This window comes from Dipodomys merriami, unplaced genomic scaffold, assembly GCF_024711535.1.
Source record: "Dipodomys merriami isolate MVZ:Mamm:240054 unplaced genomic scaffold, mDipMer1.0.p SCAF_11, whole genome shotgun sequence".
NCBI classification, from domain to species: Eukaryota; Metazoa; Chordata; class Mammalia; order Rodentia; family Heteromyidae; genus Dipodomys; species Dipodomys merriami.
The window spans coordinates 26,199,995-26,227,288 of record NW_027202382.1 but is presented as its reverse complement, the minus strand read 5'-3'; the positions used below and the strand labels follow the sequence as shown (position 1 = coordinate 26,227,288).

At 43.3% G+C, this 27,294-nt stretch overlaps 1 protein-coding gene across 4 annotated transcripts in view; it reads left to right on the top strand.

Annotated features, from left to right (window-relative positions):
* The window catches only part of Epb41l4b (erythrocyte membrane protein band 4.1 like 4B), a 138,381-nt gene extending 113,567 nt beyond the window's left edge, over nucleotides 1–24,814 (top strand). The window contains exons 21-26 of one of the 4 annotated variants that reach the window (XM_070011307.1): nucleotides 2,879–3,047; nucleotides 5,311–5,388; nucleotides 11,059–11,175; nucleotides 13,314–13,382; nucleotides 18,887–19,032; nucleotides 21,672–24,814. In XM_070011307.1, the coding sequence (XP_069867408.1) occupies nucleotides 2,879–3,047; nucleotides 5,311–5,388; nucleotides 11,059–11,175; nucleotides 13,314–13,382; nucleotides 18,887–19,032; nucleotides 21,672–21,741 (649 nt within the window). In that variant the 3' untranslated portion in view covers nucleotides 21,742–24,814. Of the gene's footprint in view, nucleotides 1–2,869; nucleotides 3,048–5,310; nucleotides 5,389–11,058; nucleotides 11,176–13,313; nucleotides 13,383–18,886; nucleotides 19,033–21,671 lie in introns of all 4 variants that reach the window. The other 3 variants (XM_070011302.1, XM_070011321.1, XM_070011314.1) reach the window with 3 other exon arrangements.
* Nucleotides 24,815–27,294: the final 2,480 nt, after the last annotated feature.

Below are 27,294 nucleotides of genomic sequence, written 5' to 3'. Positions count from 1 at the left end.
TTCCTAGTTCCTATGCCTATGTTCTGTGTAGTTAGATTTTAGTTGCTCTATGAAAAGCAGGTACATTGAAAAAGTTTATCAACCTAATTCTTTTAAGGATGTAAAGAAAGATGTTCATCATGTTCTTTCCTGGAAATCTGACAGGGAGGGGAAAAGCAGTGATGACTTTGTGTAGAGGAGGGAGGGGAAGCAAAAGAAAGCTACACAGTTTGAGGCAAGTAAAATATCTTTTTTATATTGATAGCTAGTGTATTTAGAAAATGGTGCGCAAGGGGGGCTGGGAAGGTGGCTCAGTGGTAGAGTGCTTGCCTTGCCTGCATGAGGCCTTGGGTTCAATTCCTCACACCACATAAGAAGAAAAAGCCAGAAGTGGCGCTGTGGCGCAAGTGGTAGAGCGCTAGTCTTGAGCTGAAGAGCTCAGGGACAGTGGTGCCCAGGCCCAGAGTTCAGGCCCCATGACTGACTGACAGAGAGAGAGAGAGAGAGAGAGAGAGAGAGAGAGAGAGAGAGAGAGAGAGAGGAAGAAAATGGTGAGCAAGCCAGATATAGTGGTACCTGCCTATAGTCCTAGCCGCTTAAGAGGCTGAGGTAGAAAGATCACTTGAGTTTGAGGCCAGTCTGTGCAACATAATCAAATTTTATCACCCAGAGAAAAAAATGGATGAACAGCTGTATTATTTTCCAAAAATATAACTTTATTGTATATTTAAACACAGGATCTCAAAAACTTCAACAGGCAAGGTCTAGAGGCATGGTTCAAGTGGTAGAATGTTTACAAACATTAGGTCCTGAGTTAAAACAATAATAATAAGCAACACAGAAAAGTTCAGCAAGAAAAGTAACCAATTCCTCAGAATCATACCATCAGTAATAACCAGTTGGTCCATGCGCTGGTGGTTCACGCCTGTAATCCTAGCTACTTAGGAGGCTGAGATCTGAGGATCACAGTTCAAAGCCAGCCTCAGCAGAAAAGTCTTTGAGACTCTTATCTCCAATTCACCACAGAAAAAGTCAGAAGTAGCGCTGTGGTGCAAGTGGTAGAGTGATAACCCTGAGCAAAAGAGCTCAGGGACAGTATCCAGGCCCAAAGTCTGAGCCCCAGGACCAGCAAATGAACAAACAGTTGGGGCTGTGAGTATAACTCAGTAGTAAAGTCTGGGAAGCATTCACAAGGCCCTGTGCAAGAACTCCACTGAACTCTTGGGTGGAACAGACAGACAAAGATTCATTCTCCAAGTATTAATGTGTAACACAAAGTATCAGCAACCAGGGAAGTTAATTTGGACAGTTATAACCTTAATGTCCAGGGGTTTTACTGGGTACTGGTCACAAAGACATGGAACCCATACAACTAGCTTAAACTACTCAGTCTCTAGCACTGCCTTCCAGAGCTCAGACTTATGGAGTATGACCTCAAAAGTCAGGCATATAAGATCAAATGTTTCACTGTAAATCACAGTGATAGCATAAAATGCATGGCATGGTTAAGATCTAAGGTGTCCATATATTCTCTTCCTTAGGCAAGATGCTCCGAAGGCCCAAATGTTATCTCCCACAATCTCAGTAATGCTTGTGGTTTTCTTTCCAGTGTGCTGGCTTTGAGCACCCACCATCAGCTGAATGATTCCTTTATTATGCAGGCAACATCTAGTTGGCCTTGGGAGACTTGTCTGAATTTCTGGAAGCTTGGGAATATACTGTCCAAGCTAAGGATGAATAATGTCACCAGGCTAGCACTTATTCCAGAATGACCAGGTCCAAAGAGGTTTCTGGCCATGGCACACTCACCCTGTGAGAGCTCAAACCTTTTGTCCTAAACCCAAACCCTGGAGACTATCCCATAATGCCAGGCCACAATTCTCCCTCATGGTGACTTCCTAGCTAGTGTCATTTTCTTCCCGAATCATCTTCTTTCGGTAGAGAAGTTCTCAGAACAGAGCTCAGAAGCAAATTTGCCCAGCTCCTTTCTTGTAACCAGTTTGTTAGAGCAGTCAGTGGCTCAGAGCAGCCCCTGTATTTGCTGGCCTGAGGCAAGCCACTCAGAATACTGTCCCATGATTTGATGATCCCTCAAAACTTTGGACAAAGAACTGTCATATAACTCAGCAACTTCACTCCTAAGTGAAATGCCAGCCCAAAGGAATTGAGAACAGGGAGTCAAACAGATGTTTGTACATCCATGTTTAGAGTAGCATTGTTGCAAGAGCCAAAAAGTAGAAACAACTGAGTTCTGGCTACACGATGGATAAGAATATGTAGCATATCTATACAGTAGAGTATTTTTCACCATAAGAAGGAATTAAATTGTAATATAAACCACATATTAGACCTTGAAAACATCTTGGTGAGCAAAATAAGCCAGACCCCCCAAAGGATATATATTGTATTATTCCATTTATATTACCAGAGGCCATGGGGAGGTGATCATGGGGTATCATTGTTCAATAGCTACACAGTTTGTATTGGTAGATGAAGAGGCTTGGGGAATAGTGGGTATGTTTGTACAACTTTGTGAATGTATTTAATACTACTGAATTTCTCACTTATAAATGGTCAAAGTAGTTAAAATAGAAAAATACATATTTCGCTACAATTCAACACACACACACACACACACACACACACACACACACACACACACACACACACACACACACACACAGATTGAGAGAGAGGCAAGTAATCAAAACTCCAGCCCAAATGTGCTTTGGTAAAAGTCATTGTATTTGATCATGTAAGCTAGATATTTGGGGACATTTATTCGGGGGAGCCTCAGCCCTTACCCATGGCCTCCTATCCCTCCCCAGCCTCCCTGAGCGCCCCACAGCCTGTGTATTATTGTAATGAGCAGAGCTTCATGTGCTTTTAGTAACCGCAGTGATGAAGACGACCTCCCTCCAGACCTGGCTGAGGCTGTAGGAGCCACGACCACAAATACCACAACTGCCACCACGCAAATCTCAGTGCCGCTGGCATCCCCCAAGGTCCAGAAAGTCACCTCACCTCAGAAGTCAGAAGGCAAGAACCCACTGTCCCCAGGGGCCAAGGTATGGGAAAGAGCCAATGCTGAGCATTCAGTGTCCTTGAATGGCTGTGGATGTGTACATTTAAGTTATATGTAGTCAATTGTGAGCCCTCATTTAAAAATAAATAGATATTCTGGGTTTGGTGACTCTAGCCTGTAACCTTAAACTACTTAGGAAGATTGGGGATCATGGTTTGAGGCCAGCCTAGGCATGAAAGTTTGCAAGATCCTTGTTGTAACATGGATTGTGGGAAGTGTAAAATAATAGAATTGTGGTCCAGGCTGGCCTGGGCAAAAAGAGAAATCCTATCTCAAAAATAAGCAAAGAGAGCAAAAAAGGCTGGAGGCATGATTTTTAGAGTCCTGCCTCGCAAAAAGAACACTCTGAGTTCAAATGATAGGCCCTCCCCCCCCCACAAAGAAAACAAACAGAACATGTTTTCATATATTCAACTCTAAAATATAAGCCAATTATTTCTAAGAGACATGGTATGCTTTAAAAAAAAAAAGTTCATTGTTCTGTCGGAGCAGTTTAAAGAATTCTTGAAGGCAATATTCATTTAGAATGGTATCCTTCATAAACTATCCCTGCCTGTATAGTGGACAATTTGAAGAAATAGGAACATAGGAATGAGCCCATCACATACCTTATATAGGATAAACTATGCTGATGGTCTGAAAATAGGAAATTTTTATTCTATTTGTGCAGTTTGAAGTTTCAAGACAGACATTACCAGAGATGTGAAAGGCAGTGACAAAGGTCAAACACAAAACATTTCTGAGTGACTCTAGCTCTAGTCATTTTTTGGCAATCGGTCCAAATATGGTCAAGGCTATTGCTGCCCATGTGGATGCTGTCATGGTAGCTCTGGCCCATGCAACCACATGAAGAAAGATGTGGGACAAGAAGTCCAAAGCCAAGGCCTTTACTGTACCAGCCTTGCAAGCACCTCCATTCACACAATTGTCACAGCCCAAAAGGCACCGTTACTTGTATACCCCTGACTTCTCCAAGCCTTAGCTTTCTTTTCCTAAAAATGGTATCTGTTACCTTGCCCCGCTCAGTGGCTGAGATCCAACAAATGTTCCAATGATTAGGCAAATGAGGTGCCCGAGGTTTCTGCAGCTTCCATGCTCACAGTTCTTGGGAACATCAAAGAGCAATGGTGCAGACCACAGCCTAAGTGACCAAGGCCAGTGTTTCCCAATCCCTTACCCAGGTACCTAGAACAGAACAATATGGCTGGATACCTTAGCTAGTCGCTGTCCTAGACCGAGGCCCTGCTGTTCTGTAGTTCATCTCCTGGCACCTTTAATTTAATTCTCCTGAATTGTAGTCTCCTGATCTTCAGCATGGTGTGGACATGGGCTCCTGTCATGTTTCCCACAGCTGGTTAAATCCAGGCTGAAGCAGGGCCAAACAGAAGGGAGTGGTAGTAGTACACAACATCTCCTCAAAGGCTATAGGGCTCCCTCTCCTGGCCATCTCTCTCTTTAAGCCCTTGCTTGTGTAAAGTTGACAAGCTACGATTTTATTCCTTCCTCCAAGGACTTCCACCCATGCAGCTATGGTATAAAAGACACAATGTTCTCTAAACCCAAGAAGCACCAACTTCGGAGATGCCTCTCAACCACCATGAGCAACTTCCCAATGATTGTATAAATCAGTTTTTGTTTCTGGGATCAGCTGATCCACCTAACACAGTCTTTATTCTCTCTTCATTTTTTATGTATTTGTTTACTTGTTTATTTATCTATTTTTTTCTGGTACTAGGATTTGAACTCAGGACTTTGTGCTCAAAGGGTTTGCTTGCTCGTGGCTGATGCTTTACTACTTGAGTCATGCCTCCGGCCCAACATTTTACTGGTTAATTGGAGATGGAGTCTCGAAGATTTTTCTGTCCAGCCTGGTTTCAAACCACAATCCTCAGATCTCCAGTCTCTTGAGTAGCTAGGATTACAGGAGTGAGCCATTGGTGCCTGGCCTCTTCTCGCTTCATATATTCAAAAAACTCTTTGGAATGTTTCCCTAAAAGACCAGTCATAGAACACTCAAGGCACTTAAGAAAAGTTGTCTGCAGCATTGAAGAGGACAGTGTTGCCCTCCCCCCCCCCGCCTCACTTCTACCCGTGAAGATTTCTGAGTGAACCTGGACATTTTGAACCTTACTGAGCAAAGGAAGTATGAACGATAGAGGAGAAATGGGAAGGCTCCATCTTCTCTGGTGATCTCCAGCCAGTCCAGAGCTATCACTAACCAGGGATCTTTCTGTCTGCTTTCTCAGAGCCCCTGTGACCGAGCAGGCGCCTTCACTTTGGAGCCTGGTGACCTTCTGATGGATTTCACAGAAGCGACACCTCTGGTAAACTTCCTAATTTACTTAAATCCGAGAATCTGCAGGCCATAGAAATGGCTTAGTGGTGGGTCGATGGTGAGGCAGCCACTGCTCCAGAGGGAGTGTCCTCTTGTCCCCAAGGTTCAGGGATCTTCTCTCATGGAGGGTGTGGCACTGTGGCTCTCCCCCACCTTGCAGTGCTAGTGAGGGAGGGCCGCTCCCTCCTCTCGCCCCCATCTGAGGTTGGATGCAGGGATTCTGCCTGTGCCTGTCTGCCGCTCCTCCAATGTTGCAGGGCTCCTTGTGCTTGGGTGTCAGCTGCCTTGGCTGCCTGTGCTGTACCGTGCATGACCACACATCTTTGCTGTTGCTTCTAACAATCAGTGTGGTCTGAAACATTGTCTGGAGCCAGGTCCTGGCTTTCCTGGGCCTTGTACCTTCGACTGTTGTCCATTCTCACATGGGTCTGCCTGGGGGATAGTGGCCCTTGTGGGTTTTCTGCACAAGAGAAATTCTATTTGGAGGTCACATCACTGAATCAGGAGTCGTCAGACAGACAAGTCTGTCAGTCTCTGCTTCGCTTGTTACGATCCTCATCACTGGAGTGTTACCACTCCATCTTCTGTAAAACACAGATGTCATTTGATGAGTGTTTAGAGGGGGAAAGACAGAGAGACAGAGACAGAGGAAAGATAGAGAGACAGAGACAGAGAAAGAATAGAAAACACCACAAAATAGGCTGGAGGTGTAGCTCAGTGGCAGAGCACTTCCCTAACATTCATGTACAAGGTTTTTGATTCTATCCCCATCAGTGAAGATCAAAAACAAAAATCAAGCACCATCACATATGTAAGGTGTTCCTGTTATTAGACAATCCAGGTAAATTTGGATGTACCTTTAGCTGGTCTAAGCCTAATACCTGAGTATACTTGAACATGATCTACTTGGGGCTAGACATAAATCAACACTGAAGCTTTGAATCAAAATGTGAGCCATGTAAGAGAGTCCAGGAGAAAGATGACTCAGGTCTGGGCTGGGAAATAACACTTGTCATCAGGCTGACAGGCACCAGTGTCATTTGTAACTGTGCCACATCTGTACATCTGTGTCCTGGACGGGATGAGACAAGGGCTGCAGAAGGACTTTACCCACTGCAGAGTTCTAGAACTAGGGGGAAGCAAGAGTGGCCCTCTGCCTGACTTGTGCCTAGGAGTTCCTCAGTCACTGTGTCTAGCCTTTTGGTGGCCATAATACCATGGGACCATCTCATCCTGTCCCTCCCCTACAGATAAGGAAATCAAGACCAAGACAGGGCTGAAATATACTCTAGATCAAACAAACAGTCTGCATCAAGGCTAGAACTAGATCCCAGACCCTGGACTACGGTCCCAGCAGTATTGCCAGTGGCAGGTAGCCTAAACCAGGCCATGTTTCTGTTTCCCCTTTAGCTAGACTCTGTCCCATAAAGTTTCTCAGACCCTCTGGCCTTACCCTTACCCTCTACAGTCCAGGCTTGGGGATAGCTCACTCTGGGATTATATCTAAGCCACCTGTCCAGGTTTGGTCCCCAGAATTTCTGAGTGGGAAATACGGGAAGCCCAGTGTGGTGGTTCAAGAACTCGGCTAAGATAAGGTATGGTTGCTTGACTGCCAGCTCTGTGTCTTCAGCCCCTGGCTGCATTCTGGGAATTCTTGGCTACATTCCCTTCAGAAAAAGAAGTAACATCTGTGATACTCATCACAGAAGCAATGTCCTGTCTTCTTTGGGAATGCTTTTTCTGGACAGTCACCTTCCAAACTCATAACCTGTGTCTAACTACTTCCTGTAGACTCCCCCCCTCCATAATCCTCAGGCTAACCCTAGAAGGACAAGGGACTAGAGAAAGAAAAAAAAAGGCCCACATGCTCTTGCCTTCATTCTGGAATGTTCCTCCAAGGTGCCATGAAAACCCTTATAACTCTCTACCTTCATGGTCTAGTCTGTGGAATGGTTTTCAGAGGCACAGTCCAAAGCGCCAACGGTAATAAAAGGTTTCACCCTGACCTGGCATTTCACACACACACACACACACACACACACACACACACACACACACACACACACACACACACACACACACACACACACACACACACACACACACACACACACACACACACACACACACACACACACACACACACACACACACACACACACACACACACACCCCAAAAAAAAAACCCTACAGGAAGAATAAATACCCTCTGTTACTGTCTTCCTCATTTTCTCGTATCTTGCCCAGCTCCATGGACTGTCTCAAAGAATCACTTACCAATCTCACTGTCGCAGCGTTCCCCCTTCCTTCTCTCCTCTGTTCTAACCTCTGATCTTGTATTACATAAGTCAGTTTAGCACCTGAAGCCTTATAGTCTTACAGCTAGTTTGAGACCTACCCAATGCTAGATCCTGCATCTCCAGTTCACAACACATGTGAATTTGTGCCTGGTCAAACTGGTAGGACCTGCAAACAGGAAGTGAGAATGCAAGTGAAGTCAAGACAGCATCTCTCCATGCAGAATTCTCTTGGGGTGTGTATGAATTCACCCCAAGAGGAGTGCGGGTATCCACTGAAAGGGGGATGGTGGCAAGAAAAGTACTCTGGGAATAGAGTCCTGTCCCCTCTCCCTATTTTCTGCCCAGCTGCCTCCTCCAGGTAACAGAGATCATCAACACTAATGTCTTCTGTGTTCTTGGCTCTTTCCCTTTGGGGCCCATTCCCTTCTGAGCTTGGTGATTTGTAAACCAGTCACCTGACTGCAAAGCAGAGCCTATAAGAACCCCTGGTCCCCTCCTAGCACATTGTGTGTTAGTGAAGAGTGTGGGGAGAGTGTTGACCTAGGGCCAGGAGGACCCACCGTCTGGGCTATGTGTCACAGGTGGGTCCCCATCAGGCTCAACATCTTAGTGTCTGTTCCAAACCTCATTCTTCCAGGAAGGCTAAAACTTAATCTCAAATCCAATTGAGTGTTCTTTTTGTCTCTCTGGAGCTTCATCTGTGCTCCACAGGAAGGATAAGGGATGAGAGAGAGGTAAAGGAGGACTGGAATGTGACAGCAAGTCTATTTAGTCTATTTTGTCATCATTTACTGAGTTAGCTGAGACACTGTTTGGCAGCTCTTTGGGGTGCATAGAAATCATTGTCCTGTACCCTCATCCTCACCAGAACGAGCTGTTGTATCTCTGTTGGACACATGACACTCTTCAGGGCCAGGATGTGGACACCAATATCTGAAAGTATGGAGTCTTCTCTCATGGTGTCTTCCAACCGAGCAGTTTCTGTTTCTGAACCCAGATAACAACCTGCTGGACACCAATCTGCCCTAAGGCCATTTTGTTCTGGGACCTGCTGTTTTACCTGCTCTAACTGAACTGAGAGCTGCTTTTCAGTCCTTGTTGGCAATCTCAGCCTATGGGTGAGGGGGAACAGGGGCACTTAGCTGCTTGGCCCAGGATTCACTAATGTCTGCCCTTACTCTCTTTGCCTGACATCTCTCTCCAGTTCTCAAACTAGCCATCTCGTTGATGTATGTACACATCATCATTTATGTATGCTAAGAATGTACATTGCCCCTCAAAGTCAGATTTTAAAACTCAAAAGCCAATTATCTGTAGAAAAATGTGGCAACCTGAACGTGGAAAAGCCCAAGATAGAAAAGAAATACGGGGGGGGGGGGGGGGCGGAAGATGGTATTTTAAAACAGCATCTTCCTTCTTAAATTTCTTGTCTTATCTTCTCCTCATTTACTGAATTAAGCATGTGGATTTTTTAAATATTTATTTATTTAGTTATTTAGTTATTTAGTTATTTTGTCAGCCGTGGGGCCTGAACTCTGGGTCTGGGCGCTGTCCCTCAGCTCTTCAGCTCAAGGCTAGCACTCTGCCACTTGCCACAGCACCAATTCCGGCTTTTTCTGCTTATATGGTGCTGAGGAATTGAACCCAGGGCCTCATTCATGTAAGGCAAGCACTCTACCACTGAGCCAAAAGCATGTGGATTTATTAAGAGTCCAGGTATTTTTTTCTGTTTAAATCCACTCAATGCTTACTTAGAAAGGTCAGAAACACTTGTGTAATTGTGAGCATTTACCAAACAACTGCAATGCTGGGCAAACCATAAATCATTCACTATAATCCACAGCACACAACCTCTAGTCAAAATGGTCGTGTTTCCCCATCATTTTTGTCAGCTTCTATTTCCTTTGGAGAACAAACATTGGGTGTCTGCTGGTATAAGCAGAAACAAAGGCCCAGTGGTGGAGGTGGGAAGTCTCTGATATAGTTGGTTCTGTCTAGAGCATCAGTGAACACATTCAGTAGTGGGAACTAGCTATCCATCCACTAGGACAGGTGGGAACTAACCTTACACAGGCTTCTACACCATTCTAGGCAGGTGGAATTTCTCCAGAGGACTAAAGAGAACATTGAAAGAGGTTGAAGGAGGCTGGCAAACCTTAACCACATGTGACTAATACAAATTCATTTAGCTCTAAAGAAAGGATTTAGAAACAAGCAATGAAAAGCTCTAGAAATGGGATTGAGCCTTTTTTTCATCTCCCCAATGTGAATAATAAAATAAGGCTGTTGTGAAGGGCACTGTGAGAAAATGACTGTAAAAGCCCTTTGGAAATTATCCAGCATTGCACGATTGTCAGGAGGACAGAGTAAGATCCATTTGGAGAAGGAAAAGAGGCCAGCAATTTTCTTGATCACTTTTTCAATAAAACTTACCCAGAGGCTATATTTTATTCCTCACAACTGAATAATACTAAATATTTAAGAAAAAAATCTTGAATTAAATCAGAGATGCATGCATTGGTTCACTGAAGGAAATGATTCCTCCTTGAAACCTAAACTAACCCTGCTCTAATATCAGGCATTCTCTATTGGCCATCTTCATCCCTAACTGTAATAAGCTATTAGATCTCTGCTGGTTTTGTCTACTCTTCAGGGACAGAGAGGGAAAGCCAGTATCCCAGGGCTTAATGTCTTCCAGCTAAGCAACAAGGTGCTACACTGCCAGTGTAAGATACCAAGGTTTATGAGCATAGAGGATGGGTCAGGATTGTGACAAATGAAATCCTGAACTCTGTGTCTTCTGGGCATATAGTACTTTCTTGGTATCCCTTTCTGGGTATCCACTCCCTTGCACACCACCATGGGTGTCCTTCTTTAACAGAGAGAGGGCCCAGGCATGGAAGGCAGATGCTCTCAAGTGTGTGGCCAGTCTGCATATTGCTCCCATGGCTGATATTGCTAATTCATGGCACTCCCTCTAGCTTGGCCGGGGCAATGCTTTTGAACCCTGACAGTATGCTAGGGGACTGACTCCAGTCCTAGACAGCTAGAACAGGAGACAGTCCTCTCCCTGCCAGCCATGGGAAGGGGGTTTGTTATGTCATTCTCCTCACATAGTGAAGAAGAGAGACGAGGGCCAGACAGGAGGAGAGGTGAGGAGAGAGGAGGGTGGTGGGTGGGACCAGCTGCCAGCCAGCCAGAGGCTGGAAGAAGGCTTCTAGCCCAGCTAGCTGGAGTTGCCAGATCCGTCTTGCACTGTGCTATCTTTCTCTCCTCTCCCTTCCCTTATCTCCTCTCTCTCCGCCCCCTGTCTCACCTCCTCCTCCTCCCCTTCTCTTCTCTCCTCTCCTCGTGAGCAGGCAGAGCCCGCCAGCAACCCCCACTGTGCCCACCCTCGCTGCTCTCCTCCACTCTCTCTCCCCATGAAGGAAGAGACCACTGGAGTTTGCATGTATCCTCCAATCAAAACGAGGCTGGTAGGTACCCTGGCAGGGAGGGGCCTGCCAGGACAGGTGAGGTGGAAGGAGCTCCAGGTGAGGCAGAGGCTGGATGGGCACACAGGAGCGCCAGACCTCCAAAGAGCCTACTGTCAGGTACTCTCTCTCCGGGATGGATGAGAAGCTTGAGTTTCAACTGGCCCTGGTCAAACAGACTCATAGCTGTGATCCCAACCCCTTCAGCTATAGCTCTCATGAACCAAGAAGTTTGTTTGCTTAGAATTTTAATGAGGACAAATTTCCCAAAGAGAAATTCACATTCTGGTAGATAGATCCTTAAGTGTTATTTCTATTGATAATTTAAAAAATTCACTTTTTCTTTCCTCTGCTACTTATTAATAATAGAAGAATCACCCTTAATCCTAATCTAGCATTATACTTTCCATTTTTTTCATTTCCTTCTATTTATCCACTTCCATTCATAGGTTTGCATAGTAAATTAAAGTAGCTATATCATTTTATGTTTTTCTCTTTTCACTCGGTGTCTTGTTTCTGTCTTGTTCTTGTTGCCACCTTCAACATGAAAACCTATACTCCATTCAGTGAATGGTCCAGCATTACTTAACCAGTCCCTCGCTGAGGGCATGGGCTTCATACTTTGTCACTGTTCAAGGGAACACATGTAGCTTTTTACATTGGAGATTTTATGGGCCCTGTGGGGTAATGTCATGTGACTGGTTTTTGCCCAATGGAGTGATTAGATTGACTGACAGAGCTATCTGAAAATAGTGAATGTGATCTGCCACAGGGTCAACGACAGAGTGGAATCTTGGGGATCTAGATGTTTTATTTTCAGCTGGTATAAATGATTCTTTGTGGTTGCTAATGTTCCCATCTCTTAATAGTCCATAAGAAAGCACTTCCCTGTACCTCCTAATGTCCCAGGGTGGTGTACCTGCAAGTTGCTTTTTGTTATGACATTGTTTTTAGAACACCGTGTTTATCCCATTAGGCAGGATTAGAAGCAAGTATTGCAAAGCTTCACCCTGAAATCTTTTATGATTTGGAGCCCATTCTGGGAATCTTGAGATATTTAAAGAGAACAAAAAAGATGTGGAGGAATAGGAGCAAGGTTGGACTGGACATCTCCGTACACATTGCAACAACATTGTCCCTACATTGGTTGAGACCTCCTCTACCCATTCAGAAAAACCACAGCCAACATGGATCTAGTCTACTGTGCATCTGTTCATCCTTCCCTTACTCCCACCCATTAGAGTGGGGGAAAGTGCCAAGGTGCTGTCCCCGTGTCCACAGGCATGACCCCACGAGACATGAGGCTCCTGTCACTAAGCAGAGGTAGCCTGGGTGTTTTGGCTGTACCCCTGACTTCAGGTGATCCAGTCCATATCCACCATAGACAGTCTTTCCAGGCTCTGCTGGTGCCAGAATCACCAAGTCCTTCCCTGACCTGCTGGTGTACCAGCTTGAAGGAAGAAACCCTCCCGTTCCACAAGGCCTCCAGGAAGCCAAAGGCAAAATAACCAAAGTAAAAGAAATGGAAGCCTCCTTCAGACCAGCTCCATGCAGTAGTTGTCCCCAACACTGGGTACTTACTTTGAGCACTACGCCTTCTGTTTTCAGAGTCCTGAAAACAGGACTCTGGCATGCTTTCCTGGGTTCCCTTGAAGTTTCCCTCTATTGCCCAAAGTGCACAGGGGGTCCAGCAATGAGTCATTAGAGAGAGATAGACTACTTTCTGGCTTAATTATCCTAGGCCCCTGGTACCTGCCTGCTGTGATATGGTGTCCTGCATGGACCTCCAAAGAACCTCCTGCCATACCCCACAACTGTGGAGACACCTTCAGCGGTCACCCTTGGCACCTCAAGCTTGCATCATTATCGGTTTGAATCAGGCCCGGACCTGGCATGCCTGGTTGACCCAGACCAACCCCAGTGAAAGGAGCTCAAGGTGAAGCAAGCATGAGGTGCTGGACAAATGAGACTGCAGCCTCACAGTTGAACACCAGACACAGATAGAACTGTGTCCCAACTCCTGAAGAATAGAGGGCCCATTCAGCTCCCCCTGTGTTCAGTCATAAGGGTATGCTGCCAGAGGTGATAAAACTTTATTTCCTAAGTGGATGCTAATCCTCTTGTCTTTCTCTTTTTTGAAGATAAAAACATTCCCAGCTGACCCACTGAGCCCGTTTCCTGATCCTTTTACTACGGGGCCACCGTTTACCGTAAGTAGACCCAGAAAGCAGAACTGCCTGCATTTTGAATGTTCCCACATGGTGTTTTAACAGAGAGCTGCTTTTGCTCTCTGATGAACTACATGAGCTTGAGAAGAGCTGGGATTCCGGGTCTGCCTATTCAATTTGGCTACTTTATTTTATTGATGTGCGATTCCTATGAAATTTACCATCTTAAACTGACAGCTTTTTATTAATTTATTATTATTTTTAACTTTTTCATTTTTGTAGATCATGAGCCTTGAACTCAGTGCCTGGGCACTGTTACTGAGCTTCCTCACTCAAAGCTAATGTTCTACCAGTTTAAGCCACAGCACCACTTCGGGTTTTCTGGTGGTTAATTGTACTCATTACCTTGCTCATGTAACTGGAACCCCTCTGTACAGTATTTTTACAATAAAAAAGTGTATTTTTTAAAAAAAGAGTCTCACGGACTTTCCTACCCAGACTGGCTTTGAACTGTGATCCTCAGATCTTAGCCTCCTAAGTAGCTAGGATTACAGGCATGAACCACTGACACCTGGCTTAAACTGACAATTCAGTAGAATTTAGGACATTTACAATGTTGCGTAGTGACTACTTCTAATTCCAACACATCTTACCATCCCAGAGAAAACCCCACACTGGTTAAGCAATCACTTTCCAATTTCCCATTGCCTTAGCTCTGACACCTCTAACCTATACTTAGTCTCTGTGGATTTACCACGTGTACACATTCCTACCCATGGAATCATGCTGCACGGCATGTTCAGTGTTCACTATTTTTACTTACTGTCATGTTTTGGAGGTTCATCTGTGTTGAATGTGTGAACACTTCCTTTCTTCTTATGGTGGAATAATATCCCATTGTATAGATGTAATGCAAGTTTTTCCGCACATTTATTGGTAGGGATTTGTGGGGTGTTTTTTTCACCCTTTTGGCTATCATAAATCATGTTGTTATGAACACGTATGCCCAAGCACTTGTCTGAACACTTATCTTCAGTTTGAGTGGGTTGGATCTACCATCTTGATGATGGTGTGAACTTCTGTAAGTCACGTGACCAATCTGAGCCCCAACCTCCACTTACTTAAAGTGGGGTAATAGTAGGAATATCCTCCTTGCATTCAATAAGGCAAGGATCACAAATAACTAGGAGCTGGAAAGGGCTTCCTAACCATAGACTGTCCCCCAAACGGCAGTGCTAATGGATGTCTATGGAGCCACAGAAGCAGGTGGTACAAAGAACGCTAGAACAGGTAGTCCTGGCAACGGCCTCCTGTTACCACCTCTCACCACTGCTGTCATTGCTGGGCGGTTTGTTTTAACTCTGCAAAACATTTTTAAATATTTAAATGTTGTAGTTTCCCATAGAATCTACAGATGGAGAACGATTCAGCAATCCTCATTCTTCTTTCCAGCTACTCAATTCATTCTTACTGAAATTTTCTATGGAAGTTCATTCTATAGTGAGCACAAGTAGGAGAGCGGGGTCCTTTCCTCCTCTCTTCCTCCCAGGAATCAAAATGTGTGATTCTACAACCTGTATGACCCCTAGGGCCCCCTCCCAGTGGTTTCTGTCTTATCTAGAGGCTCTGTGAGGTGGCCTAGGGTGAGCCCTAAAGCCCAATTTGTGACTCCAATCTCTACCTGAGGTGGCTTCTGCCACATGAGCAGGGAAGAGAGGGAGCAGTGGCTGATGGTTCTGGAAAATGAATGGAGGTTGGAAGATGTCCAGCAGTTCGGGCAGAGAGAAAAACAGGTTCCTAGAACAATCCATTTCTAGAGCTTGTAGTTCCTGCCCTTTAATGAGAGGGCAGAGCCACAGAGCCGTGCCAGAGTTCCGTGCCATTGCCCAGGCCCTCATTCAGCCCCCTGCAGTTTTGCTGGACAAGACACCCCAGCTGGAAACTCCACTCCACTTCCCTACATTGGCCATAGTGGGGCGCCATGGCATCCTGCCCAGCCTTGGCAGTGCTGTGAGACGCTCAGGGAAGCCCTTCTTGAATGCTGGGGGCCCAGATGGTACAGGAAGCCAATGTCAGACATCATGCTGAGACTTTTAAGAACTGGGCAAGAGTGGCTCCAAGGCAGCTGGAGCCGACAGAGGGAGAGGCCATCACACATTGAAGGGATTGTAAAGAAGGCCAAGAGACCAGAATTCACAGAGCAAGGGCCTAGAGTGTGAGGGGAGGAAGGGACATAGGCTGTGTAGGCCACATGGGGATTTTCACCCTTATCCCAAAAGCAATAGAAAGCCTTCAAAGAACTGGATCCCTGTGGTCACAGTAGGGGAAACATTTAAGTCCAGATATAGAGTGGGTTTAGAACAATAGTCTAGAAATCTGGAACAGTGGCTGAAGGGAAAGGAATGCACTGATTTGCCCCAGAGCAGTTTTGATGGCTGGTAAGATTCAAGACTTGCATGAGTTAGCTTTCTTCTTTCTATGACAGTATACCTGAGAGAAACAACATGTAGATGACAGTATTCCTGAGAGAAACAACATGTAGGGGAAAAGGTTTATTTTTACTTAGAATTTCAGAAGTTTGAATCCACAATTGGCTTGTTCCATTGTTTTTAAATCTGAGATAAGACAGAAACATGGTGGAAGGTGCAAGGTGGAGGAAAGCTACTCATTTCATGGTGAAGCAGAGAAGCAGGGGAGGTCAGAGACCAGATACACACTCTTCAAAGACACGCCACCAATAACCAGCTTCCTCCAACTAGGCCCCGCCTCCTAATAGCCCATTCACCTATAAACTCACCCATGAATTAATCCATTGATGAAGTTAACATCTTATGGTCCAATCATTTTTCTTCCACCAGCTGGGGACCAATCTTTCAGCCGCTTCCTATCCAAACCATAACAGAAAGTAAACCTGAAAGAAGCCTGGCTTGAGAGAGACAATGAATTTGTCTTTTGCCGTGATAGTTTTGCCTTTAAAACATCCATCTGAAGTAAGGAATGGACAGTTGTATGCCCTACTCAGTAAACTTAGGAGAAGGGAGTAGACAAGAGAGCAAGGGGCATAAGCGGGGAGAGACTGACTACATATTTGCTGAAAGTAGCATATTGGTAGCAGAAGCCAAACTTGCAAGCCTCAGCCTTCCAGTTTTCTCACCCCTACATATTATGTTCTCTTCTTCTCACTGAGGTCAAGACACTTGAATTTCCTGTGGGTATGGCTTCTCTACAGGCCTCCAGGCCTATCCTGGCTATAGTTATGGAGGGAGTTTAGCAGCTCTGGGGAACTCTGTACAGAGTCTGTCATTTGATCCAGCATGTGTCTTGAGCATGGCTTCAACCACTAGGTTTGGTTCTGAGTCTAAGTTCTTACTTCATACTCAAGACTGTTACCTGGACCTCTGCTGGTACTCAGTATGTTGGCCCCTACCAACCAAACAGCCTTCCTTCAGTCTTAGATTTTCAGGCTCCTGGCCTAACCCCATTCTGTTTAGCCCCAAATAGTCTCACAGTCTGATCACAGCCAGGACCCCTGTCTGGCTCTGGCCAGATTCTGGTCCCATGCTCTTTTTTTCTAATTGTGTCTGTCCTTCCGTTTCATTCATTCATTTATCTCCTCATGGAACCAAATACCAAAAAGATAAGTACTTAGGGTTGAGATTTAGTAAGTAATTTTTACTGCTTCTTCAAGGTCATTCTTTAAAAAAAAATATATTTTTTTCAGGTCTTAGGGCTTGAACTCAGGGCCTGGGCACTGCCCCAGAGCTTCTTTTTTGCTCAAAAGCTAGCACTCCACCACTTAAGCCACATCACCACTTCTAGCTTTTTGTTTATGTGATACTGAGGAATCGAACCCAGTGATTCACGCATGTGAGGCAATCACTGTACCACTAAACCACATTCCCAGTCCTCCAGGTCATTCTTAAGTAAAGCTGGCTTCCCACCATTCAATTAGTGAGGAATGCAAGGACCGCCACAATGTTTGTACTTAGGCCCCAGCACTTTTACCCAGCACTGGCTTTCATCATCAATGCCAGTGTCCCAACAATGATATCAGAAGCCTGCCATCCCCATTTACTATTTACTAATGCAGAGAGTGGTGTTACCCCAGCTGCTTTATCAGCCAGGATAGGCTAACCCTTTTTGTGCTTTGAAACAACATCCTGAATTTCCTCCTCACAACACATACTACATCATGGTAGATCAAAGACTGTTCTTCTTGGAGCTCAGGGTAATGAATCAGTTGCCTAACAAGTAGTACAACACTAGTTACAGTGACAGAATCAACAAAAAGAAAAAGAAAAAAAAGAGAAAAATGAGAGATGACAAATCACACACTGGTCCTTAATCTTTTAATGGAATGAAACTCAGTACCAACTCACTTTTTATTGGACAAAGCAAGGCACGTGGTCATGTCTAATTTCAATGGAGCAATGAAATGTACTGCTACCATGTGCCTGGAAAGTCGTGAGCCAGTGGAGTCTGCTGGCCAGCTCAAAAGACTGCTGCCATGAAAGACAAATGTGTAATTTTTTGTATGTATGGCATACTGACATGAATTCACATAAAGAATCAAGTTACAAAAATCTACAGATGTCTTTTTCAAAAGGGTACAAAAACAAAAACACCCCATGTAGGAAATATGAGGAAATTTACTAATGACAATAGTAAAGAATTTCTTCATGTATTTGCTTTTATATATTGTCTAACTTTTCTGGCCTTTAACTCATGATCCTTCTACCTCAGTCTCCCTAGTGCTGGAATAATATATACATAAGCCACCATGCCTGGATACTACCCTCTAAGATTTCTATAAAAGAAGTAATAAGCATATTTTGCTTACAATGAAAATGACAGAAATTCCACTCTCCATGCTACTCTGTGTGCTCTAGAATGAAATTTTGGTGCATGAGAATCATCTGGAGAGAAGGAGAGGGTTTTATTACAATATGTGTTTGGGATTGATCCACACACTTCCCAATTCCAAAGTCTTGGATGAGACCTGAACATTAGATCTTTTACCAAGTTTCAAGATAATACAGATGTTTCTTGAGGCCATATTTTAGATCACCTAAATATGGAACTATACTGGTGAAAACCAATTATGGAGTCAGAAATACTGTTCTTTATACTTTCTTAGCCTCTCTGAGCCCCACGTTTCTTTCTCATAAAATCAGTTCTAAGATGTATGTTTGTTCATCTTTTTAACATCTCTGAAATCAGGATGTCTTCTACATTATACAACATGATCAAACCTGAAAGCCACGTTTTCCTTTCTCTGTGGCACGTGTAAAATGATGCATCTTACAACTGATGGTGCCAAAGATGTGCTGAAATATGAGCTCTACTTTAAGAGGTTGTCAAGTTGTAATGTATGGGAAGTGCTTAGCATAGTGTCTGGCACATAGTAAAATCACTTAAAATGACAATTGATTTTAGCTATTATTAAAAAATAACGGGAACTGTACAGTCAGGCTTAGAGAGTAGCTGACAGTGTGAAAATGGAACTGAAATTGAGATTGATCTGCTCTTTTCTGTTTCTTTTCCAGGCAGACTTTAGAGACAGTAAATTACAATGCTGTCCTGGCCAGTCTTCCCCACTGATTCCAGCAGCGACCCTGAGGCCTTTGACAGAGACCGTGTCCACAGTGCAGACCATCTATACCACCCGGAAGCCTGTCTCTCTGGCAGCCAGGTAAGTTAGATTGGCAGAAGACAGCAGCTAACCCTGGAGCCTGGGATCCAGGCACAGACTTGAGGTTAATTGTATTGTGACATCTTCACCCTGCCATTCACTCTCTCATTCATTTATCCTGCAAGTATTTAATGAAATATATGGAAGGAGAAGGCTGCATTCTAGGTGCTGGGGATGATAGTGAACAGAATAGATAAAGGCCTATAATTATGACGTTTATCATCTCATGTGCTAAACTGCATGGGAGAGATGGAGGCAGGACAACAAATAAATGTAGACATCTGTGTGCATATAATACTGACAAGTGCTAAAGAGGGAAATAAAAACAAGAAAGGCAAATAGAAAGGCTGGGATGGCCTCACTGAGGTGGAATGTAAGCAGAGACCTGAAGGTAGAACAGGATCTAGCTATCTAAGAAAGAGTACATTTAAAGCAGGGAACCGCCATGGTTAAGGTTCCAGAGGTGGATCTCGCCCGACATGATTAAGGAAGATTAAAGAGCCATTGTGAGCCCAGCACTATGGTATACCCTTGGAATTCCAGCTACTCAGGAGGTAGAGGAAGGAGGATTCTGAGATAAGCAGAAATTTTTAAATAAATAAAAACAAAAGGTCTTGAGGTGTAAGTCAAATGGCAGAGTGCTTGCCTAGCGTGTATGAGGCCCAGGATTTAAACCCCAGTACCACAAAGAAAGGTGGGTATGGATGCAATGTGGCTAGGCCAGGTCAGATTCTTCTGCTGCTTGATGAAACCATTGACTCAAGAGACTGCCGTTGACTCAATGGCAGTGGGATGGAGAAGTGGAATCTTGACTGTGTAAATCAGTCTCTTATTCTACAGAGATGAGAGGTTATAGATCTAGGAAAAGAATAGGAAGAGAGAGGGGCTAATACAGAGGAGGAACATTGGTGTCCTTTCTAGTTATAGACTGAGGTCTTCCAGGAACTCAGGTACTATCTCTTCTCGCTCCTTTTATTGTCTGGTATTTCCCATCATGGGAGCTAGTAGGCGTCTCTGGCCTTAAGAGAAGAAAGGGTAGAGAAAAGGAAAGCAAATCTAGATCATGTATTAAAGAAAACAGATACAATGTGATGCCAAGCCTTTTTATCCCATGCCAGTCACCCAGCTAAGTCTGTAGGCCCTAGTGAAAAGCCAGCATTTCCAAGCAAAAGTGTCCCTCAAGTCTCTGAAGAGTCACCTAGGCAACCATTATCATCATAGCCCACACAGCAGAGGTGTTATCTATACAACAGAGTCAGGGAGAAATTAGTAGTGGACTGCTCAGCTCTGTAACCTCCAAAATTACTGACGTTTAAGTCCACTAGCAATACATAAAGTAAGAGGTTTATTTAGACTTTTCTTCCTAACAGCTAAGGAGGCTTGGGATGTCATAGGTTGGGGACTAATTGTGTGTGTGTGTGTGTGTGTGTGTGTGTGTGTGTGTGTGTGTGTGTGTGTGACAGCAGAAATGTATTCCTACCCTGAGTGAAAGTATTCAACTTAGTCTGTGCCTTTATAGATATATATATATATATCTTAGGCCCTGGAAGGCATATACCTGTAGTCCCAGTTACTTGGAAGTCTGAGATAGGAGGATCATTTGAGCCAACAACAACTTTGAGACCAGCCTCTGTAAGATCCCATCACAAAGAACAAAACGAAACATAGAGGGGAGAGAGGAGATCATTTCATTGATGAGGCAGATGAATGAAAATACATGTCTTCTTAGTAGTAGCTTGCTTGCATTGCAGGCAGAAGCCCCTCGGTTTCAGCCCTGGCACCACCAAACAAAACAAAACAAAACATCTTTATGTAATTGACTGAAGGCCAAGAAATGGGAAACAGCCCCTTAAACAGCCATTTTTGCCTCAGTCAATAGTTCTTTTTAAATTTTTATTCCTTTTAATTGAAAGAAGGTCTTGCTATGTAGCCTAGGCTGGCCTTGAATTCAGGATCCTTCTGCCTAAGGCTTCTAAGAACTGGGATTACAGGTGTCTACCACCACAGCCTGCTTGCTTGCTTGCTTGCTTGCTTGCTTGCTTGCTTGCTTGCTTGCTTGCTTGCTTCCTTCCTTCCTTCCTTCCTTCCTTCCTTCCTTCCTTCCTTTCACTGGGGATTGAACTCTGGACCTCTCTTGTGCTAGGTAAGTGCTCCACCATTGAGTTATATCCCTAGGCCAAATTTATTGCATTTTAGTCATTAAACATAATGCATGGAAGACATTACCTCAGACATTAATCAATTAAGACTCTGTGACAAATGCATGTGGAGTGAATTGAAAGAATTATTTAAGGAAATCTAGACATCTCATTCATTGTAGAGACTTTTACTGAGTGGCTGCTCAATCTTGTGCTAGGATCTGGAATTTTAAAGATGAATGATATGAAATGAGTCCCCCGAGGGATCCCCAAGCTAGTGCGGAAACCACTAGTAGTCAGTAGCCACTTGTGGGAAAGTCCACAACTAGCCAAATAATTTCACACCACTATAAGCTAGTCAGTGTCCTTGGGAGTCCGAAAATGCAAGTCACGAACTAAGCTCCAGAAACAACCCTGGAGAAGAGAGTGACATTTAAGTTCTACGGGTGTCCACAAGTTTTGAGGGTTTGTCTCACTGTTTTGTTAATTGCTCTTTTTCAGTGCTGAGACACTCCGACAGGAACTGGAGAGAGAGAAAATGATGAAAAGACTGCTGATGACTGAACTGTGACACTCCTCTTGTCGCCTGGAAGATGGCACCGTGCCTTCTGTCCATTTCCTTTCTCGGGGCCCTGTGTGCTCACTGGAGCACAGCACACAGTGTGTGCTCTGTTCGCCCAGGTCTCCATGGCTAGCAGAAGCCCAGTGGGGGCAAAACTTTTGTTGGAAAAGTTATTTTATGTCTCCTGAGCATTAGATGTTTGCTACTGCTCAATATAATGGAGACAGGATTTGGTAAGTCTAGGAGTAGCCAGAGGGGAAAGCAGAAATTCCTACTCAGAAGTATCTGGGAGCATCTGTCAATAACCACAGGGGTTAACAGATGGAATCTTTGGCTAACAATCTCAACCATGTGATTTTGTCTGATTGACACTTGCACCAAGCTTTGTTTGTTAAAAGGATCATTTGTACTGAGAGAATAATTCTTTACTGATGGCTTTTCTCATTTACACTGATAAATACCCAGATCTTATAAAGCCTTTTCTTTTCATTCAGACTTGAGTAGATGAACTAAAGAAAGGAAGTTCCATATTACCACAACAGGAAAGTCCTTCCACTTAATCTGAAAAAAGAATGTATGAACTTGTTAAAGAAATAGAATTTACCATTGGACCCCAAGTCAGAAATTCTAGCTTACTTTATTTAAAATTTTCTTACAAGATTAGGAGGATTTGATATCAAGAAGATTCCTTTGGATTTTCCAGAAAGGAAAATTGATCAATTCCTGTCCTATTGCTAGAAACCTGACCAGAAGAAAATTTACTCCTTTTTTTTATATAGTTTCAAGAGATGTGTTTTTAAATTTTTATTATGCATTTGAACAACTTTGCAGGAATAAAGGAACCCCCAGCCACAAACTTAACTCTCTAAATTACTCCCCTAGCTTTCTCAGTGAATATGCACACGTTTTTACATAGCTTTGATCAGTGCATACATTCTCTTTGTTCTTCCCTACCTAACACTTAGCTCCTTAACAGATCCTACTCTTACCAACTTAAATGTCTTTATACCCATGGAATATGACTAATCTCACTTTTCCTCATTACTAGATATTTGAGTTATATCCATTTTTTTTCACTCTTATAAATAGTGCTGCTATGAATGTCTTTGTAAAAAAAAAAAGATAATCTGCTCCTTCCTTTGGATTATTCTCTTTGGGAATATATTCAAAGAAGGATTATAAGGTCAAAGAGCATGAAATATTTTATAGCTCTTGTTTTATATTGCCAGAATGCTTTCTAGAAAGAACCAATCTCTGGGTTGGAAGGACCTTAAAGGTCATCTAGTTTAGCCCCTTACCACCCTGAATGCTTGAATCCCCACTACAATTTATGATGCCACCAGCAATGTATAAGCATTTGTATTTACCAATAGCTCTGCCAGTGTTGGGTTTTGCCATTTTAATTTATTTTTTGCTAGTTTAATATATATGTATAGTTCTTGAGACTTTTTTTATTTCATTAATTGCTAGCAAGGCTAAGCACTTTTCCATGTGATGATTTACTAGTTGTATTTCCTTGTGTGTAAACCATCCATTCATTTCTTATGATGGCTTGTTAAGTGGAATTGATCTCATACATTTGTACCAGAACTGTATTTTTATGTTGTTTTATATAGTTTGCTCTCCTGTCCCTTTCCTTACAAATGAATGGTGCCAATAATTTGATACTAATGACTATAAAAAAAGCAATGCTTCATTTACTAGCTTTGCTGTAAGTGAGGTGTATAGCAAATATTCAGATAACCAAGGAGTAACCCTTTAAGTGCTGACTCTTTAAAATTTTAATATTTTTTGAGGGAAATCTTTCTAAGGTGTATTACACAATTGCCTGCCTTAGTAACTAGTATACTGGAGAGTATTTAACCTTTTCTTGGTGAACCATGGTCATCATTATAGACACGAGCCCTTTTTGTACCTTGGTATGGTTCAGTGATGTCACCAGGCACTATCAAGAAGTGTGGGGCTTAGCTTGGCCTTTGATAGGCTATGATGCTCTTTCCACTCATGGCTTTTTTACTGCTGTCGGCTCTATCAGTGGAACTATTTGAGGCAATTGTACTTTGGGGAGGTCTTTACCCCCCTTCCCTGGCACACTCCCAGCTGTACTTGTAAAATGGCTTCAGCTAGCCTTTCTTTCATGTTTCCAATACAAAATGTGTTCCTGTAGAACATGAGGCTGTCACCTCCTAGCAATCCATCAGCCTCTTCCCCTTCCACACTGCTTTGTGAGGTGTGTACTTCCCATCTCCTGCTCTATAGTGGAAACCTCCAAGAGACACTGAAGTCTCCTGGGGAGCCAGGAAACACATATTTTGTATTTCATCGTCATCAGGTTTGCTTTTGCTTCTGAGGAGGGATGCATGAACTTCTTGGCTGCTGTTTTCCCAGGATCTCTGAGTCTCCTGCTTTGTCCTCACTTCCCCCTGGGTTCACAGGTGTTTCAGAAGTGTGATGTCACTGGAAGTCTGAGCACAAATAAGTTGGCTGTTACTGTATATGAAAACCCAGTACCTTTGGCAGCTCACCTCTGACCAGTAAAATCTCGAGGATTCCATTGTTGAAGCTATTTGTCCTGGTTATTTGCTTACTTCAAATGAATGATGGGTGCCTAGCATTGTTGCCTGGGTAGGAAACTCTGTACTGGGTCAATACACAGCGACTAAAAGGAATTGTACAATTGCTTCACCAGTTTCATGTGCTTGAAACCAAAACAACAGTAACATAATGTCACAACAACACACATTTTAGGTTCAGGAGAAAACCTCCTGAACTCAGATAATCATTCTGAAGCTGAGTCCAACTTGTGGCTACCAATTCCTGGTGGGGGTGATGGGTTACTGCAAGAGTCTGGGTGTCCTCTACCTCAGGGCTTACAGATTGTGAACTGCATAGAAGATCCTCAGGCTTGAAATGTTTGAAAAGGAAGTCCTTGAGCATTCAGAAGATCCCACCAGGATGCATTGAGAATTTTATATTCCCCAAATAGTACAGGGATATTTTGATGTCATTGTTATTTTCTTTCACCATCTCAAAGATCACAGCTTTTTAAAATAATCAAATAAAATTCACCATTTTGATCATCTTACTGAGTACAATTCAGTGTTTTTTCATGGGCTCACAATGCTGTGCAAACACCACCACTGTCTAATTCCTCCACCACCAGCCTCCAGTTGTGGGCCACCACTAATCAACTTTCTGTCTGTGGATTTCTTTCTATGGATTTGTTTTTGTAGACATTTCATGTTACCAGAATCATATAATATGTGGTCCTTTATGATTATCTTCTTTTGCTAAACGTGTTTCCAAGGTTCATCCATGCTATGACATGTATCAGGACTTCATTTCTTTTTTATGATTAAATAGTATACCATTATATGGATATACCATGCTTTGTTTGTCCCTTCATCAAGTGATAGCTCTTAGCTTCCTCCTATTTTTTGGTTATTATGAATAGTGTTATCATAATCATTTATATGCAAGTTTTATGGGAACATAGATTTTTTTAGTTTTCTTAGATTGCCAGATTATATGACCACTCCTATTTAATGAGCCACCAAGATCATAGCTTTTATTTCTTATAAAATCCAAGGTGAAAAATGACCTACATCAGGTAGTCAGAGGCAGGACACATCTGTTATTGGTCAGACACTGAGATGCAGCCTGATTTGGGTTAGTTTTTTTTTTTTTTTTTTTTTTTTTTTTTGGTCGTGGGGCTTGAACTCTGGGCCTGGGCGCTGTCCCTCAGCTCTTCAGCTCAAAGCGAGCGCTCTACCACTTGAGCTACAGCGCCACTTCCGGTTTTCTGGTGATTTTATTGGAGATAGGAGTCTCATGGTCTCTCCTGCCCAGGCTGGCTTTGAACCGCGATCCTCAGATCTCAGCCTCCTGAGTAGCTAGGATTACAGGCGTGAGCCACCAGCGCCCGGCTGATTTGGGTTAGTTTTTACAGCAGAAAAAAAAACATTTTTGCCATTATTGAAATGTTATTTGTATTGTTTTCTTTGTTATGCAGTTTTATTTTATTGTAAAGGTGATGTACAGAGAGGTTACAGTTATATAAGTCAGATAAAGAGTACAATTCTTTTTGAACAGTGTTAACTTCCCTCACTCGCTCCTAGTTTTCCTTCCTGCCCCTACCCACAAGTTGTATGATTCATTTTCAATGTAGTGTCCAGTGAGTATCACTACGGCATTTTTTTACCCTTTGTCCCACCATTTCTTTGTCCCCCTTACCCTCCCAAAGGCAGGTAAATGAACTAACAAGACAGAGGGAAAAGAAAACCGCAACAAAGGCAAAAAAAAAAACCTACTCTTATTTCCATTTCTTTTAAAAAGAGAAATGACTGTTGGCTTAGGCATGTGATCCTAACTACTCAGGGAGGCTGAGATCTGAGGATCACAGTTCAAAACTAGCCTGGGCAGCAAAGTTCATGAGACTCTTATCTCCAATTAACCACTAAAAAACTAGAAATAGAGCTGTGGCTCAAAGTGATGGAGCACTAGCCTTGAGCAAAAGAGCTCAGGGACAGTACCCAGGCCCTGAGTTCAAATTCCACAATCGACACAGAGACAGAGACAGAAAGAGAGGAAGAGAGATGCTGAGAAGACAAAGACAAAATAAAAGTACCTACTTTCTTTTAAAGTTTAAAATAAACTCTGGCTCATTTCTAAGTTCTTGCTAGGATAGCTGGCTCTTTTGTACAGGAAAAACAATAGTTCCTTGCCATGGAAGAGATTCATATTGGTGGGGAACAGAGGATCTCTACAGACCTAGGATACAGCTAGATGAGGAATGTGTGTTGTACTCATGGCAGGTTTCCATGAATAGCACCTTGATTCAGCTGTCAAGGATTACTTCTGCACTCTTAATTGGGCAATCTTCCATCAACTGTCCAATAGCAGAGCCCTGGCCTTTGAGCTTCTCAATGAAACTCCCTTTCCAACACTGGTCCACCTCTCACCCAGCCAACTGGGCCACGAAAGGTTGAGGTTCACTGTTTCCTTTTGCATATTAATGATTTATAATTCTATGCATTCATTTATGCTGTTGATTGCATTGGATTCTATTGCTCTTTACCTCAACTGTCTTAATCTTCATGGAGATTATTCATGGGTGATTACTGATCACCACTCAAGCCACACACTCAATCCTTTGGGCTTGTTATTTTAAGAGTAGAGTCCCACTTTTTGCCCAGGCAGGTCTGGACTCTGATCTTCCAATTATTTATTTATATACTATGATTTGAACTCAGGACCTCACACTTGCTAGGCAGGAATTCTATAGCTGAACGACTCCCCTAGCAATCCTGTTTGTTTCCCACATAGCTGGGATGACAGGATGGTGATGATGACAGCTGGGATGGAGCTTTAGCTTTTTATTGCTTGAGATGGAGTATGTTCAAACCTTTTACCCTGGCTGGCCTTGAACTGGGATCTTCCTAATCTCTCAAGTAGCTAGGATTATAGGCATAATCAGCCACTCTCTCTGGCTGTATTTTAAAAAAAAATTAACAGGAAAATCAGATTCAAGTGTTGGCTCTACAGTATCAGCATAAAAAGAAT